At 35.4% G+C, this 19,140-nt stretch overlaps 2 protein-coding genes across 27 annotated transcripts in view; both read right to left on the bottom strand.

The window, feature by feature from the left end:
* Positions 1-3,576, bottom strand: part of bmpr1aa (bone morphogenetic protein receptor, type IAa) — a 41,577-nt gene extending 38,001 nt beyond the window's left edge. For all 5 annotated transcript variants that reach the window (XR_013205965.1, XM_077237242.1, XM_077237240.1 and 2 more), the window contains exon 1: positions 3,324-3,576. The gene's annotated coding sequence lies outside the window, so the exon portion shown is untranslated. The remainder of the gene's footprint in view (positions 1-3,323) is intronic.
* Positions 3,577-3,831: 255 nt separating this feature from the next.
* The window catches only part of ldb3a (LIM domain binding 3a), a 45,847-nt gene continuing 30,538 nt past the window's right edge, over positions 3,832-19,140 (bottom strand). For 8 of the 22 annotated variants that reach the window (XM_077237158.1, XM_077237161.1, XM_077237159.1 and 5 more), the window contains 8 exons: positions 13,552-13,677; positions 10,970-11,026; positions 8,864-9,000; positions 7,954-8,314; positions 6,807-6,987; positions 6,573-6,693; positions 6,346-6,461; positions 3,832-6,264 (listed from right to left, as the gene is read on the bottom strand). In XM_077237158.1, the coding sequence (XP_077093273.1) occupies positions 6,175-6,264; positions 6,346-6,461; positions 6,573-6,693; positions 6,807-6,987; positions 7,954-8,314; positions 8,864-9,000; positions 10,970-11,026; positions 13,552-13,677 (1,189 nt within the window). In that variant the 3' untranslated portion in view covers positions 3,832-6,174. The remainder of the gene's footprint in view (positions 6,265-6,345; positions 6,462-6,572; positions 6,694-6,806; positions 6,988-7,953; positions 8,315-8,863; positions 9,001-10,969; positions 11,027-13,551; positions 13,678-19,140) is intronic. The other 14 variants (XM_077237168.1, XM_077237166.1, XM_077237167.1 and 11 more) reach the window with 8 other exon arrangements.

A 19,140-nucleotide genomic window follows, 5' to 3' on the forward strand; every position in this document is an offset into this window, starting at 1 on the left:
GTTTATCCGCGGCTATAACCGCCAACCGTGCATCTCTAGTATAGACCTTATGTGGCCCTGCCCCTTTTCAGCGTTTGTATTTTCACCGAATGAAGGTAAGATCTTACGGTTTATGAATGAAGCGCTTGTTTTAAAATCTTCCCAGTCTAATGACATTTGTTGACATCCACTTTAAACATTACAATGCTCATGATAAATTGTGTTAATTCTACAATAAGTAAACCCACTTCACCAGCTAATTACTCTTTGACAGCAATGCCATAGAAATATACAGAGCTAGAGCATAAAGTTCAAACGCAAAATTGTAAAGAAGGCTAGGCGCTTGTTTCTCTAACGCATAAGGTCTATAATCAAGGCCTGGTGTGATGGCATTCCAAGACACACAAGATGTTCATCACATGGAATTTTCTATTAACAAAAAATGCACATGCAAATACATTTTCTAGATCTCTACAAAATTAAGTTTCCTAAATAATATGGGAAAACAAGTTTTCTAGCTCATTACAAGACCAGACAAATCTTTTTGGTTGTCTTCTTTGCACTAACCCAACCTATCATTGAATTCACCCTATCCGGTGCCACTCTAAATAATTTACTCCGATAGCCAAGTGTATTTAAAGCAGATCAATACCATTAAAGGACAGCTGGGGCATACTGAATAAACAGAGACCACTCTCCAGCACTACACCAAGCCCCCACTGCATAGCTTTATCCAATCTATCTTTATCGGATCTGCCATCACACTAACCAACAGTGGCATAGAAAGAGTTAAAAAAATCAATGGCGCTCCCTCACTTTCCAACCATCCATTGGAAGCACAATTTCAGAGACTCCACAGCCTACAGTAAGTGTTTAAGAACAGTCAGTTCAAAAAACAGCGCAGTAGTGCGTATCAAATGGCCGAGCTCATCTAGGATTAGTTTTACACCTTTTAGATCGGAATGATATGACTAAATGTGGGTGAGGATGATACATCAGCACCTTTACGATGGAATGGGTGATACACTCAGGGCCAGGTCTGAGGTGGCCATGTGTGTTTTCCTTCTTGCTTAGCCATCCTGTCTCCAGAGCGAGTAAGGGAGGGGTAAGAGGGCTGACTTTGGATGGTGCATCAGCCTAAGGAACGCAGGCAGGGATGTGAAACCTGATCTATACTGACTCTTAACCCTCCTGCCCCCATACCCCCCTCCTCCCCTCCAAGCTCCCCGCGCTGCCACCTCGCCAGACTCCCACTGCAATCCGATCCCTCACACTGTGGCTGAGATTGAAACACACTCCTAGAGGTCTCAAGGGAAACTTAATCTAGGCCTGACTGATATTTTAAACAACAAATAAGAGGGCAAAAACATCTGTGCTTATTTGTTGTACGAAATTGCAGCCTTTTAAGCAAGTAAGTGATTTTGTACATTCTACAAGGGACAGATCTATGCCAGTAAGAATATGCCAATACGAATTTTCAACCTAGGGTCCAGGAAACTCCAAGGGAGTGCTAGGGAGTCAGTGGAAATGCTTAGGGAAAAACAGTGTATATTTAAAAATAACTAAATACAAAAATGGAACAAATACATCTAACATTACTTTTGTATGAATATTTAATGTAATAATTTAACAAAAGAATAAATAAATAATAATATTTAGCTATATTTACTTTTTTTTTTTTTTTTACAGTATCCTTCAAATGAGGATGATCATATTTGGGGGTCTGTGGAATCTATTGAACACTCCTGAACTAAAACATCTCTTTACTCTGGACACAAAGAACAGGACCATCACATCTGCATAACAATTGGCCATTCATTAACATTCAAAGTAAGACGGAACAAATAATTGCTCTAGCAGTTAGAGTAAATAACCATCACATGCTACACACACACACACACACACACACACACACAAATATCAGGACATACAAGCACTCAGTGTTTTGCATTTAATAAATAGATCATCCAGAAATTTACATTCTGTTATCATTTACCATGCCGTTCCAAACGTGTATGGCTTTCATTTATCTGTGGAACATAAAATAAGATGTGACTTGACACAATTATTTTTTTACTGTATGGAAAAAATATTCAGTGAAAGTGAATGGGGTCTCCGCTCCCTAATGGTCTGCGTAACATCTTCGGAAAATCCAACAGGTTTAGAACGACATGAGGGTGAGCGAATTATTTAATTTTTGAATTAACTCTTTTACACAACCTGGTTCTGTTCTCATCAGCACAGAGCTCACAGAATTTGACCAATATTATTTTTTGGAGAGGAGATTTTCAATAAAGCTGTGGAGTGCACAGATGTCTGGCCATGTATACTACGAGCCTTTAGCTTTAATTTAAAAAAAATGAATCCACTTTCCTCAGATTAAGCCTCTCTCCTCCAGGCCTCTCGAAACAGACTGCTTCACAGGCAGTTACCATCTGTTTTTTGACCTCCTCGAGAAGGTAAAGGAGCTGAACAGACCCCCCTCCCCCCAGAACCCATAAATGAAAAGCAGCTTTTGTATTGAGAGGACTAGAAGTAACTTACAGCCACAAGAAAGAGCAAAATCTGAAAGAAACGGAGTACAAACTGTACAGTAAAACGAGGAAATTTAAATGTAATACATTTTCACCCACAGATGCAGACATAAATATAACTTAAAAGCAGCTTTTTGTATTGAGAGGCGGATACGTGACCAGACCAGCCATCAGTTAAAAACAATCCATGAAAAGAATGTATAATCAAAAATATAAAGAAAACGATGTTGTTGTATAGTGAAAAAAGCATACAAAACATGTAAAACAGTTACCATATGAAGAATAAATTAAAATTTAGAGGCAACGCACAGCTGTCAGATTATTAGGGACGTTGTTGCTAGCATTACGCGACTATCGCGTTAATAACTTTTTACTCGGAGTTTAAAAGTGACAGTTTTTCATCAAACAATAATAATGATATTATAAACATATAATAAGCCGTAAAATTACGAAGATACTGTATTGTTTTGAGAAAAGGCAGTTCTGGTAGTTAGTTAAACCAGTAAATTTAAACGTATTTTGCCTTGCTAACAACGATAGCTCACTAGCTATCGTTCAAGTCGCCCCGCTCTTGAGATAATTTACCAACAAAATAATTTAATAAACCCGTAAACGTCCACAGTTTTTTTTCTCTTTAAGCCTTGTACATTTGCGTAGTTACTGTGTAGTGAAAAAACTGTAACACGCCACGACAGTCGCTTTTGCATTAACCAGTCGGAAAATGGAAAGTGGAAAATGGATAATTCAACGCAACAAACTTTCGTGAGGCAGCGTTAGCTTAGCCAAGCTAACACTTTCCATTTCACTTACCCAAAATATTCTTCAGTAAATCGTATTTTCGTGTACTCCGTCAATTTAATGAGCTCTCGGCACTCGAATAATTCATAGGGTCGGTTGTTGTAGTGGTCGTGATCGACTCCCACTGAGGTCCATCAAGGGTCTGGCACTGACCATCATAGCGTTCCGCACTCACTGATTCCACGCAGTCAGCGGACAGCAGCTCACGGTCACGGCAGAGCACGCGCTGATTGATTGACCGACTCCGTAGCGCCACCTGGCGACTGAAATTAATCAGTGGCGATGAACGTGTAATGTACATTTTCATGCATTAATACAAAAAACATTTAACCCGCAGTTTTTAAAAATAGAAATCAAATTAGTTCATTTTATTTCATTTTAAATGACCACATGAATGATTAACATTATCCTTACACTCTTTTTGTATGTTTTGTGTGCCATTCCCGTATTCTATGCAATGCATACATCCTTTAAAAGACTGAAGATTACAAATGTACAATTAGTAATGTCAAGTAGGCTGTCCAGTCTGCAGTACGGTTTTATTTAATCATACATAGAGAAAAGTGCCCATACAATTTTGTGTTATGAGCTATTTTCAGTTTATAAAGCAACGTAATATTTTTAGTCATGATTAACATGTCAGTGAAGATACAGGTGGATTTCTTTTTTACATTTAAATGTAATGGCATTGAAATAAGTACAAAGGAAGGCTGTTTCCACAACATAATTTCAGAATACAAAAAAAGAGAACATCATTAGTAGTACTAGTTAGTTTATCATCTTATCTTGAAAAACACATACCCATAAAGTACTACATAAAGTAAATTAGTATTTCATAGAGCCGCATCTCAGCTTGAACTCTCATACGAACATGTATTTTTCAACAGAAGACAGCATTAAAGACACTTGTGAACCCATGAGTGTCAAGTATAACATACTGCATATGGTTCTTAATTGTTTTTCTTATTGCAGTAACACTGCAAATGTATTAAATTATGGATCACTCCTTTTTTCTCCCTGTAATTCCCAAGGGAACTGCAGATATAGCAGATGACAAATAGTGATAATACATTATGTCTAACATGACTGCTTTACATTCAAAATATCTGTTCTTGAAAAAGGCTAAAAAGATACCCACTCTGAACCCAACACTGCTACAAATGTAATTTTAAATAACTTACTAATGTTGTGTAAAAAAGAAGCAAACAATTTATTAAATTTAAGAGAGGCAATTATGAAATGCAAAACCATTGTTTGTGTTAAAATTCAAAACAAGAAAACAAGCCAAAATCAAAAGTAGCCATAAGAACACATCTTAACTGAGGTGATGTGGTGGGTTAGGTTAACTTAAATTAATATATGGCAGTGAAAATATACTGATAAATCAATGACACAATCTTAAAATATGTCTAAATAAAAACTATCTTGTTCAAGTGAATTTTATGCATAAACATGATAAATATCACTCAGCATTTAGGAAAACATAAGTGTCTGCAATTGCAATCTCAGAATTTAATAGGCATGTGGCATGAAACAAAAACTGTTCTGTAACCCTACAGTTGCACGTCAGAGTTGGCTGGCATCTACCCACAGAGAATAAAAAGAACAAAGTCTCAGGTACCACATTCGATATTCATTTTAAGGAACAAATTAATTAACTTGAATCCTCTGTGTATGTGGCTCTGTTTTGATAATTAAATTATTTATTAAATTATATTAAATTAAGAATCCCCATTCTTGGCAAAGAAAACAAGTAAATTATTTGCAAACAATATGTGAATATTGAGGTTTTGCACACAATAAATAACCGAAAAAAAGAAAGAAAAAAAAAACACGGAAAGGCCAAACATGAATAGTTTAAAATACTCCGTTACATTATACAGAACATACTGTGAGGAAAACAACTTATGAATAAACATAAATTCTGTGTTACCTTTTCAGATGCCCTGCATATAGCATTTTCTTAAAATTTGTTGATGAAAACATTATGGCAACATAATGCTAATGTTGACATCACAAATGCCTCTCCCTTGCATGCTTTCTCTCTCTGTCTCTCACACACACACACACACACACACACACACACACACACACACACACACACACACACACACACACACACACACACACACACACACACACACACACACACACACACACACACACACACACACACACACACACACACACACACACACACACACACACACACACACACACACAAACAAAATGAGTAAAACATAAATCACCCATTCAGCATTGAAAATACTGCACAACAACATACGGTCTCAATCTATTAAACATCTTTTTTTGATCAATTTGCAAGTCGGGTATCTTCAGACTATTTAAGTCATACACATTTAAGTTTACTTTAGAGTTTAAGGCATTATAGAATGCATAGACGTTTTTCTCAGGCTGGTTCTGGTTTATAAATGATACATATGCAGGCAATCTTCAACATCTGTTAATAACCTATTCATTTCAAAACTTGGTTTTAGTTATTAATAGCATAAAAATTGTATGTTGTATAAATTCACTAAATCAAAAAAAAAAATGAAAATGTTATATCTCTTAAATTAATGTATATCAGGCATACAAGTGCATGTATGCAAATGTATTGAGCTATAATAAAAGAATGACCTAAAATAACCAATACTCTATGTGCACATTGGATTTGGAAAAAAATGTGAAAAGGCCTAGTTTACGTATCACTCAGTCATCGCTTATTTGCCGTTAAATAAATGATGTACTGTCTTAGTTTTTGTGTCATTTGGATTGGCACCAATGTCATGCCATAAAACCACAAATGCAGATGTAACATTAATTGCATTTAGTTCCTTCACTGACAGCACTGTTGAAGCTTCTACACATTGATGGCATGTGCATGTTTCTTGCATAAGGGCTTGTCCTTCTTGGAGTAGAAAGGTTGTCCTTCCAGGTTCACGTGGCACACCTAAATGTCGAGACAGAAACGTGTCATTATTCCTTAGTGTTTTATTATTTATAAACCAAATGGGTACTATAACAAACCTACCGCACAAACAAAGCAGGTATCATGCCATGTGTGGCCAAGAGCTTCAATAAATTTGTCTCCTGCCTCAACTGGGAAGTCACAGCCATGGCACTTTGTGCTGAAGAGTGCAATATAATCTGGAGACAGAAACAAATAGTGAAGAATATTGTAGTGTGGGCTGTAAATTTGCATACACCAAACTTATAAATGTACACATTTGTGTTAGACATAGGCGGTGGCTCCCATACCTTTCTCACAATACGGCTCACCATCCTCCATATGGAAGAGGCTGTTTCCAAAGGGCTTTCCACAAGCCGCGCACACAAAGCAAGTGGTGTGCCAGGTCTGCCGCAGTGCATGCATCACTTCCTATTGAGCAAATGTTGAGGGGATTAACTGACAGTACCTGTGTGTGTTTACAAGAGAGTGTTTACAATAATGTCTGTGCATGTGTATGCAATGTTAATAGGTTTTCGACGTACTCCCATGATCTTGGTGTTGCAGCGGGCACAGGTAGGTGCAAAGAACTCCCCATAGCAGTTCTCACAGTAAACACTATTCTGCTCCTCCACAAAGCTGACATCAGCCAGAGATGTGTGGCAATAATGGCAGTTGAACTCCTCTGGATGCCAGGAACGACCCAGTGCCACCAGGAATGGTCCCCTGAGGAGTCAAAAAACACTGGCATCAGGGCTCATGAAAAAATTGGATATTCATGAACATTGTCATTTTTTAATTAAGTACGTACTGAACATCTCAGATTACACTGCCGTTCAAAAGGTCGGTAACATTTTAAAATATTTTTACTTAAAATACTTTTGCTCACAGAGGCAGCAATTATTTAAATAGAAATACAGTAAAAACAGTAATGTTGTGAAATATTATTACAATTTAAAATAACTGTTTTTTTATTCCAATATATTTTAAAAACTAATTTATTCTTGTGAACCAAAAGCTGCATTTTCAGCATCAGCATCCTTCAGAAATCATTCTAATATGATGATTTGGTGCTCAAGAAACATTTTAAAGCTGAAAACAGTTGTGCTGCTTAATATTTTTGCTTAACAGTTTGCTTTAAGTCATCCTTACACAATAAAAGTATTAATTTCTTTACAAAAAAAAAAAAATCTTATGGACCCAAACTTTCTACGGTAGTGTATATATTGTGTTTAAAAGCACTCTGTGATGAAAAATGACGATTTAAACTTTTTTAAAACAAGGGCCAAAAAGGTGTCACCACAACTCAGGAAGTAGAAAAACTAATATAAACATTCAATTTGAAAATGTTAAATATTAAAATGCTTATTTCTCCTTTGTTTAGATTATCATAATTGTATTTATTTAATAATTCACATTTTTATAATGGATTTTTATATTTTAAGATTGAACACCTGGGTTTGTGATAGAATAAAAAAATATATATATATACACAAAATAAAATGCATTTAAAAATAAGTCAAATGAAAAAATGTAAAACTAAAAAGACATCCAGGACAATGTTAATATGACCTTCATACAACTAAAATAAAAATGAAACTTCGGGACACAAAAGTGCCTGAGGTAGAATAAAAACACCTATATATTACACAGGGTCTTGTGATGAATATTGCAGTGTAAGTGTAATCATACCTGATGATGTTGTTGCATGATCCACACAGAGGTGTTCTGTTGCTGGCTGCAAACCGCTCTGCTCTTTGAGCGACTCCACGAGCCACAGGTGGAAGGGCAGCGGGGCTGAACGGAGAAGGGGAAGGGTTAAAAGCAGCAGGAGCAGGAGCAGGGACGGGGTTCGGGATGTAGGCTGGTGGTGGTGGTGCCGCCTGAGGAAGAGGCTGCACTTTGATATTTGTGGTGGTGGTGGGTTTGCTAGGGTCAAATTTCTGGGCAAAGTTGTCATCAGTAACCCAAGGAGGTCTGTTGGAAGACGCTGGAGCTGTGGCAGGAGCAGGTGGAGGTGGAGCAGGTTTGTAAGCCATTGGAGGAGCTGGTGCTAAAAGATGCCCATGAATCAGTATTGCATGCATACAGTAAACCAAAGATGGACACACACATACACTGAAGACACAATCACATATGTGACCCTGGATCACAAAACCAGTCACAAGTAGCACAGGTATATTTGTGGCAACAGCCAACAATACATTGTATGGGTCAAAATTATCGATTTTTCTTTTATGCCAAAAATCAGTAGGATATTAAGTAAAGTTCCATGTTCCATGAAGATATTTCCTACCTAAAATATATAAAACATTTATTTTTGTGAGTGAATGCAGCACAATCGCGAACATAAATGGACAAAGGCGATTGACACTTTAAAGGCGATTTTCTCAACGTTTCGATTTTTTTGCACCCTCAGATTCCAGATTTTCAGTTGTAATCTAATGTATTAGTTGTATCTCAGCCAAATATTGTCCTATCCTAACAAACCATACATCAATGGAAAACATATTTATTCAGCTATCAGATGATGTATAAATCTCAAATTTAAACAAATTGACCCATGTGTTGTGGTCCAGGGTCACATATGTACAATGGTTACCTGGGGCGGATGGATATGCTGTGGGCATAATGGTGGCAGTGGTGACCACTTTAGGTGGAGGTGGACCTACAGGGATCTGGATGGAGCTGTGCTGCATGGGTGATGGCTGATGCATAGGTGGAGGCTGGGCGTAAGGACTATAGAAGGACAGACAAGAAACTCAATAACATTTCAGTTCAAATGAGAAGCTACTACACCTTTCTGCTTTTCCTAAACAATTTAAAACATTCACAATACACTTTCATCCAAAGCCACATGCATTGCATTCCAGACATCTTGCGTTCTCTGGCAATCAAACCCAGGACCCTGACAATGCTCAACTGGACATATCATATTTAAATTATATATGGTAACACTTTATTTTACAATCCTGTTTTGCATGAATGACACTAACTAGGTACTAACCCTGAACCTACCCCTAAACCTTAACTTAACCCATGTAGTTACCTTACACTACTTACTTTTAAAATGACTTTTGTGGTAAGAACACTGTTAAGTACATTGAAAGTGCACATACTGTAAAATAAAGTGCAACCATTAATTATATTATTGGTATTTTGTGAAAAGCAACTACACATTTACTACCCTTAATGCCCATATTTTCCCTCAATGAGATGAATTATATACAGTACATTCATTTAAACATACTGTGTAGTTCTTTTTCAAAATTGTAACTTTTTGCCTAATATTCACGTAAAGTTTTTTTTAAAACTACACTACTGCACAAAAGTTTGGGTTCAGTATTTTTATTTTAATGAAAATTAATCCTTTAATTCAGCAAGGATGCATTAAATACATCACAAATGGCAGTAATGACTTTTACAAACAATCATAAAGAATACTATGGGAAAAAAGTATAATTTTCTCTGAATCATAAAAATATATTGTTGTCTGGAACACTGTGATCCTGGAGACTGATGTGTACACTGTGAATTTTTAAAAGCTTAGCTTAAAAGTGTGTTATAAAATGAAGCACATAAATGGCTGTTGAGTGGAGACGTGAACCCAGAAGCATAATTTAATACGTCAAATTAACAAGCGGCTAATAAGAAATGTTTCTTGAGCACCAAAATCAGCATATTAGATTGATTTCTAAATCAACTAAAGACTGGATTAAACCTGTTGAAAAATGTGCTTTGATGTCACTTTGAAACATATCAAAATGTATATTTACAATATTTCACAATATTACTGTTTTTCACAGATAAATGCAGCTTTAGGGAGCATAAAAGACAAAAACCGAACCCAAACTTTTGACCAATAATATACATGCCTGCAATTATTTATTTTTGTTACAAACATCAAAAAAAATTTAGATTATGATGTCTTTTTCACTAAAGTTCCAAGTTTTACCACGACAAATTACCCAGTAAGTTGACATAAGCTTTTTCTAAGGTTTTCCATTTGTACAGTATGTATATACAGTATATTAGTTGTTTTTAAAATCTATAAACTTTACTGCTAAAGATGCCAAAGATGTCTGACCACATGATCCATCACATACACATTCGCGAGTCTTACCTTGTTACATCCCTTCATTACAATTTTAATGCAAAAGTTAAAGTTATTTTAACAGAGCAGCACTAACCACTCTTAAAAATAAAGGTTCTTTATCGGCATTGATGGTTCCATGAAGAACCTTTAACATCCAAAGAACCTTTCCATTGTACTAAAGATTCTTCGTAGTGGAAAAAAGTTTTTCAGATTATTAAAATGTTATTCACGGCAAGAAAAATGGTTCTTTTAGAAACTGTTCACTGAAACAGGGGAACCAAAAAATGGTTCTTCTATAGCATCGCAATGAAAACCCACTTTTGAACCCTTTATTTTTAAGATAGCAGAAAGAGCGATAGAGAAAGTACCAAAAACAGTGATGGAAGAGAGAGCCTCCATTGTTTTGAGCAAAATGGCCAGGTTACAGAAATCCTTTCCGATCATATACATAAAGATACATATTAAAAAATGGTTATAACATGAAAACATTGAGTCAGCAGTCAAGCAGTAAGGGAGAAAATATGTGTTATTGGACATGTTACAGGCCATACTGACACTGGGAGGGGGAAAGAACGCTTGCTGGTTGAATGCAGAGCTGGACCACAGTAGTACCTGGAGATGGAGGTTTGGTACTGAGAAGTGTAACCCATAGAGGTCTGCAAGCTGAAGCTATAGTGTAACAAAGAGAAAAATGGTAGACAGTCAAACTTATCATGGCTAGATTAAACCCGAGAGAGTGTGTGTCTGCAAATAAAATGATTTGTTCATGGTCTATTTGCTGCCACATTCACTCATACTTTATTGTACTCATAATGTACTACTGTTTTACTTAGACAAAACAAAAACAGAATACACATCGTATAGTTCTTCAAAGGGTTAATGCATTTGATTAAGAAAACCAAAGTATCTGATCCTGTTTGTGTGGGTTTTTTTCATATAGACATAAAAACATGCAATATTTGGATTAGTTTGGCAGTTGTACAGATATGAGTGCACGTGGCGTGGATTAGTTTGGCAGTTGTACAACTGGATAAGTTTGGCAGTTGTACAGATATGAATGGCGTGCACTCATATCTGTACAACTGCCAAACTAATCCAAATATTGCATGTTTTTATGTCTATATGAAAAAAAACACACAAACAGGATCAGATACTTTGGTTTTCTTAATCAAATGCATTAACCCTTTAAAGAACTATACGATGTGTATTCTGTTTTTGTTTTGTCTAAGTAAAACAGTAGTACATTATGAGTACAGTAAAGTATGAGTGAATGTGGCAGCAAATAGACCATGAACAAATCATTTTAGATGCAGACACACAAACAACAGAAAATAAACGTGCATTCAAAGCAAAGACACTATGTACCAAACACTACTAAAATAAGGCCCAATTTAACACAAGATTGACAGAGAGGATCTGAACATTAAAAGTCTTTGTCACCTCCCGTAGTAGGAGACATGTGAAAGATAGCCTTCTAAATTTGAATTAACAAGACTTAACAAGTCTTTGAATTTGAACTAACTAGATAATTATTAAATTAATAAATTTGAATTAACAAGACTTTATGGATTCTATAAAGATATCTTGAAAATAAGTAGTTCACTCCATTCTGCCTGGAATAAACGTAAGACTGCTGGATCAGTGTTAGCAATAGATACATGCAAAGAGAGTGCAGATTCTGCCATGTCTTAAAAATAAACTTACTTAAGAACAAACATGAGCATTAGTTGACATGAATCAAAGGACCATGGGACATAGGTTTCAATACCAGATATGGAAATTTACACTTAGGTCTCAAAATGATTTACTCCTTGGTATAAAAGATGAAATTAAATATGAAATTAAATCTCTAGAAATAAATGTAATATTTAATATACTAACATTTTAATATTAAATATAAGAAATAAATTGTGCTGAAAGGGGTTCTACTGTATAAGATTAAATTGGATTTATAAAGAGATTTATAAACATGTCTTGCAAAAGTAAATAAAATGCTTGAGGCACGCATTAAAGCATCTAGTTTAGCAGTACAAATGTAGTCCTCTTTAAAGAGGGTACATAGAAGTGCATACAGTGATCTTAAGCTTAAAAAGGTATTCATGGAAGTATAGGAAAGTTTTTATTTGGGTCAAGTCCTGGTGTTGAACAATACTGTGATAAACAGATGCCACTCATAAACGCAGAAGCTCGAAACAAATAATCTACCTGGCAATGACAACATGGATCAAATCAAATGTGAGTTACTCGCTTCCTTAGGTTAGGGGAAGAGAATTAGTAGTAATAAGCAGTAGCAAAGGAAGCAGCTGCAACATGAAATTGAGTTAAGACAGAGAAGATCATTATTGATTATAACATTAAAATGACTGGAGGATTGGTTTTGCTTGGAATCTCCAGGATCAATTGACTTTGTCCTACAAACTCCCAAATGTTATAAAATCTAATAGCAATAACATCTATCACATGTCTCCACAAATAGAAGTTAATTAACATTGGAATAACTCATTAATGCTACTGTATGAACCTGCAAGTCATCAAAACAGAAATAAATAACCCCCTAAATATATATATATAAAGAATCAAAAACTTAACATAAACATAAATACACCCTACAAATGTTTGAGGTCGGTATAGGATTTTTTAAGTTTTGGAAAAATCAAGGCTGCATTTATTTGATCAAAAAAAAATATATATTAGAGCAAATAATAATAATATCTTGTATATTGTAATAATATCTTCCCAGAAATATTATTACAATTTTTTCTAAGATTTTTTTTTAAAACAATGTATTCCTGTAATGGCAAAGTTGAATTTTTCACAGACATTACTCCAGTCTTCAGTGTCTTCAGAAATCATTCTAAAATGTCAATCAAGAAACATTTCTTATTATTATCAATGTTGAAAACAGTTGTGCTGCTTAACATTTTTGTTGAAACAGTGGTACTTTTTTTTTTCAGGATACTCTGATGAATAGAATTTGAAATAGAAATATTTTGTAACATTTTAAAAGTCTTTACTGTCACTGTTGGACAATTTAAAGCATCCTTACTGAATTAAAGTTTTTCTTTCTTTCTAAAAAAAAATATTACACTGACCCCAAACTTTTGAACGGTATGCATTGCATGTATACCAATGTGGAATACAATAAACTAAGCAACGGTAAAGCAAGAAAGAAAAAGGAATGCATGCAACTTTACCTGCTTTCAGTGGTTTGCTCAGCAACCTCAGGCGCCTGATTGAGCGAATCATTGGGCGAAGCAGCGATAGTAGGTGCACATATAGATGCAATGCTGGTGGAAACTGGAGCATGCTCAGCAGGAGTACTAGATACAAGGTTAGGTTGCAGTGATGTCAGAAACTGATGTCAGGCTGAAGCCATAAATACAGACAGCAGCCATGCTAGGTCGTGTATGTATTTATGCCTTAATTTGAAAGTTGCACTTTGTCATAAGCAGCTGCTTCATTCTCATGCATACAACATTTTTGAATACAATGCAAGGATGTTCATCATGAGGGGCAGGAAAAATGAATTGCTTTCTTCTCATTAGACTATTCTTATCTATTTTTTCATTGAAGGATGTCTGGGCAGCAGAGACAACTGTAAGTGCTATTCTAGGATGAATTAAATGAATCCAGACATTAAGGCTACACTCAATTACGTGCTCGATCGGGGACAATGAACTGCAGATGGCAGGACCTCACCATTTTAAAGTGACGTAGAGTATAGAGGTTATGTAAACCCTCTTAGTCTATCCATAAAACACAATTAAGTGGTTAGAGAGCAGTAGATTAGTGATAAATGATACTCCCCTGTGATCCAAGCAAAGAAAAGTGCATTATTCACAAATAAACATTTCTTTAATCATTTGGCATCCCTTATACATAATCAAACACAATTAAATGAAGAAGATATATTGGTGTTGGAGCCGCCCAGGCAGGAGAGAGAAGAAAAGAGGCAGGCATCTAGCAGCAGCAGGCCTGGTGGTGGACCGATGATGACTGACCCCCTTCACACACTCCGCAAACATCCTTTTATGACCAACTCTCTATTACTCATGCAGTTTATGTTGAAACTGCCCACAGAGATGGGAAAAGATGAAATAAAGAGAGCATTTAAAGCTGAAGTGCGTTTTATCTGATTTGATTTCATATAGTTTTATTCAATCTTAATATGGACCTATAAGTAAGTAATTCCTGATGATCGACACTGCATTTACTTGAGCTTCCCAACCAGGCAAAGCAGCAAAATTGGCTTAACCAACACAATCTCATGAGAAAACTATTTATTGAAGTGGTGATTTTGTAAGAACTCACGCGATGTGATTCGTACAAAAATGTACATTTTTTAAATAAAAACTCAACCCTGAAGATCCACCCCTAAACCTAAACGGTTTAGGAGCATAGGCAAATCATACTAAAATATGTACGAATTAGCCACCAATTCGCTAAAAACATCAAATAGTTATGAAATCCTATGAAAGTGTGTAAGCTTAACCAGCGATGTGAGTTAATTGCGGACCGAAAGCTATATAAAATTAATTGTAACTTTGACAAATCTAATTTGTGAATTTAATGAAAATCAGAAATTACCCACTTCAGCTTTAATATCATTCTGTGTATTATACTGAGTTATGTTGATGGAACAGAGAGAAAGGTCTGTAAATGTTGGTTGCAGACATTTATGAATCCTTCATGAAGATTTAAACACTTTCTGTGGTGAACATATGTGCGTATTGAGCCCCTTTCTCTTATTTTGAGGTGTACATTGTGAGAAAAGCATGTATGTGTGTGAATTTGAGGGGCTTTGGGGAAGGTGTGCTGTGGCAGAAAGCAAACACAGATTAGCATTTATAGCAAGCTGTGAGAGACTGAAATTTGAGAAATGATTTGAAAAAATCTGAAGTGTATAAACAAAAAAGTATAACTTGGGAAATGATGATTACGGTACTCTTTCTTACTCTCTCATGTCTCTCTTACTGCCTAATCTCTCTCTCTCACACAAACACACACACACACACACACACACACACACACACACACACACACACACACACACACACACACACACACACACACACACACACACACACACACACACACACACACACACACACACACACACAAACATTTTATAGGTCATAATGTCCTAACACTGCATTCCTCAACTGGCTATGCTGTCAAACTGTGTTTTTTTTAAAGTTATATTAGCAAAATCTTGAATCTCAGCAAATATTAAGAGATCAATAAAATACAGATCACAGAAGCAGACAATAGCTTCAGATTGAGGGATTGTAATTGAAACATGTACTAAACTACTTGCAAACAAGCAAATGGCTAATTCATGGAACAGGACCGGAGAGCAAAGAGAGTCAAGACAGGCAGAGGGTAATTCGACAAGATACTGCAGTGCCACCTGCTGGCATTTTACGCTTGACACATAGTTTGGACATAGGGAAAGAGTGTTCTCATCCTAAGAGCAGGTTAGTGCAACACAGTCTCATGAAAAGCAGCCTAACATGTATACTATCACTGTTCTTCTCTTTACATTCACACATGCAAATTAGCATGAACAAAATTGGCATGGTAGGGGGTTGCGAAGATAGACTGAATGAATACTGAACGAAAAATGACGTTCATGCAATAATAACATCCACACATGGAGGAAATGTAATGCTTTGGGTGTTGGATATAGGTTCAATTTATCCAACCCATGCAGTATTAATTGTCTGTTTCCAATTGTATAACTGTTTTGAGGAAAATATTACGTTTTGTTGGTAAAGAAATCTATTAACACAAAATACAAAAAATGACTGAGAAGACCCCTAAATGAATAAATTAGTAAAAAAAGGTTGTTAAATACTAATAAAGTAAAGCACACTGAATGATTGCAACACACAACATAAGAAGATACAGACTAGTACAGCAGAACAACAACAAACATACAATTCAAGATTTATAAAAAAGTTGCTTGGAACATAAATGGCAATAAAGACAAGATATTAGCATGACGGAAAGGAGAAATTTGTCACAAAACACCAAAATCTTTGTTTCTTGACAAATTGGAAAACATGGTGGCACTCTTCTGACTTCACATTTCAATATTTAAAAACTACAATAATAATGATAATAATGAGAATAATAGTCTGTCAAAATTAATTATACAGTATTGTTATAGTATTTATTTACTAAAACCTTTCAAATTAATTTTAATTATTTGAAATAAAGCTATAATAATATAGTATATAAATTATTATATTATTATATGAATCTAATAAATATGAGATAAAAAAACATCTACATTACTCCAGATACATTTGAAAACGGTGTTTTCGTTTAAAAATGTTCCCCCATCCACACTAGTGTTTAAGCGTTTCCCAAAAGTTGCTCATCCGCTCTAAAATGTCTGAAAATGCTAAAATCACCTTACTTCGTATGCGTAAAACATAATAAAACTCATGAGATGATACAGAGAGAGCAGATGTAATAAATGTATCACGCTATTCTTCTGGTACGATCATTTTATCAGTAAAATATCCCACCACTCACTGTTCCGTGCAGGGCGCTCTCAAAATTGTATAATCTAAAACACAATTGTCATCTTTTGCCACAGGAAAGCAACTGCGGTCTTTTTTTTCAGGAATGTAATATGAATATTCTACAAAGGAATTTCTCTTTAGCAACACTATGAAAGTAAATAGCACGGCACAACAATGCCAGTATAACCATAGATATCTATGGTTACAATAAATAAAACTATACTGTTATCGTCTCCGTGTAAACTACAAAAATGCAAATTTGTGAAAGCGGTGACGTCATGCGCATGCGTATTACGTGTTCAGTCTATAGGCGCATAGTTTTTTTTTTTTTTACAAAGTGACATCTACTGGCCTAGCATGAATTATACAGCGTTTTTCTAGATCTGTGTGAACAGGGATAGTTTTGACAACATTGTCTTTAGTACGCGAAAAAAACAAAGGAAGTACTTTTACGTTTTTAGTACATAGCTGTCATGTAAACACCCTCAGTTTGGACAAGGTCTTAAAAAAAACTGAAGAAATGTTGCAATGGCAACTAACTGGAATAAAATAGGTTGAAGTATTAAAATGACTAAACTAAAACTGAAATAAAAAATATTAAAGCTGATTGGAAAACAAAACAAAAGCACCTAACAAAATGACTAAAACTTAAACTAAAATTAAATCTGAAAATATAAAAATAAAATTAAAAATATTACTATATACCATAATAGAAAGTGAACAATACTAAAATAATGCAATTAACCAAATACTAATAAAGTGGCAAACTTGATAAGACATATTAAAGACAAAACTATTGCCAGAATGAGTAAAACAAACATACAACTTAACGAACAGCAGGCAACAGCACTGCAGTGATGTGTATTGAAATAAGCGAAAGTGCTTATCTGTTTTTGTTTCAGTCAAGCTGAGGAGAGTCTGATGAAATATTGGAGACTGAAAATATGGGGAAAATGACAGCACAACATACAAAAGAGCTGACTGATGCAACATATGTCTGTGCAACCTAGCATGACATGTTCATCTGTACATGAAGGCAGAGATCTGAATAAATAAGAAAAGGATGAAGAGTGGGGTAGGGGCCAGCCACCCAGGGCCACAAGCACTCCAGTGCAGTCACACAGTCTTCCCAGCATGCACTGCATGCAAGTGGGAGGCTCAGAAATGAAGTAATCCAGTAGTGAGATGATATGAGAAAAGGGCATGGTTAGCAGAAACATTTTTCTATTCGTAAAACAATTTAGCGCAAACCAGCTCACAGCAGAGGTAACACCATTTCCCTATGTGACAACCAGACAGGCAGAATTACCTGGAGGAAAAGTCCTGGTTTATTGACTCTCTCTACTCACAGACATTGACTTCCATCCTGCTCAACCGCTTGAAGTTCTGATGGCTTCATGTGCCTTCGCTCATCTTCCATACACAGAGCTCGTCCCTTTAGCCACCACTGATCTAGCTAAAGATTATTACACTTTCTACAGAAATAACCTTACACAGGCATAAGTCTTACTAACAGCCTCATTTTCTCGATAAAGCGAAACCACTGGATTCTAAAATAGTGATCTATCAGATTTACAACACTGACTGATAGATTGACATCTTTATCACCCAAAACCCTAGATAGTCTAATATTTAACCACAGCCTTAAGTAAGAAATGTCTGACAAGTTTCAGAACATCAACAAAATAATTTTTTTAAATTAGTATAATACTGTTGGTGATTCGAAGTTTGGTCTAAAGCTAAAGCTTTTGCTGTCTGTCAGAATTTAGTTTTTCATCAGATAAGAAATGACATCTTAAAATAAAACTGACTTGCATGTGTAAAAGATTTCAACATTTGCAAATCTTCTTAACAAACTTGTCCTTACATAATCACTGAAATGCTATCCCAGTATCAAAGCGTTAGATTCTTAGATCTACATAGAAAAAGATAAGATCCAGTGGTTTTCAATCTTTTTACTCAAAGGCTCATTATATTCAAAGACCCCTCATATTATACCTCTGTTATTTCGGCTCTAATTATGATAAAAACTGCTTGCTTTCAAAGCTAGCTTTAAAAAAAAAATATATATATATATATATTAAATTTGTGATTCCAGAAAATTCAAGGTTTTGATTCTGAATGTTGTTCAATAAAACAATATTTATTGAAGGTACTAATATATCATTTCAGTTTATATTTAGTTTTTTAAATAGATAGATAGGTAGAGAGAGATTTAAATCTCTTGAATCCATGTGTACTCTCATACCC

This window comes from Siphateles boraxobius, unplaced genomic scaffold, assembly GCF_051911475.1.
Source record: "Siphateles boraxobius isolate OS27281-9 unplaced genomic scaffold, OSU_SipBor_1 20, whole genome shotgun sequence".
Classification (NCBI taxonomy): domain Eukaryota; kingdom Metazoa; phylum Chordata; class Actinopteri; order Cypriniformes; family Leuciscidae; genus Siphateles; species Siphateles boraxobius.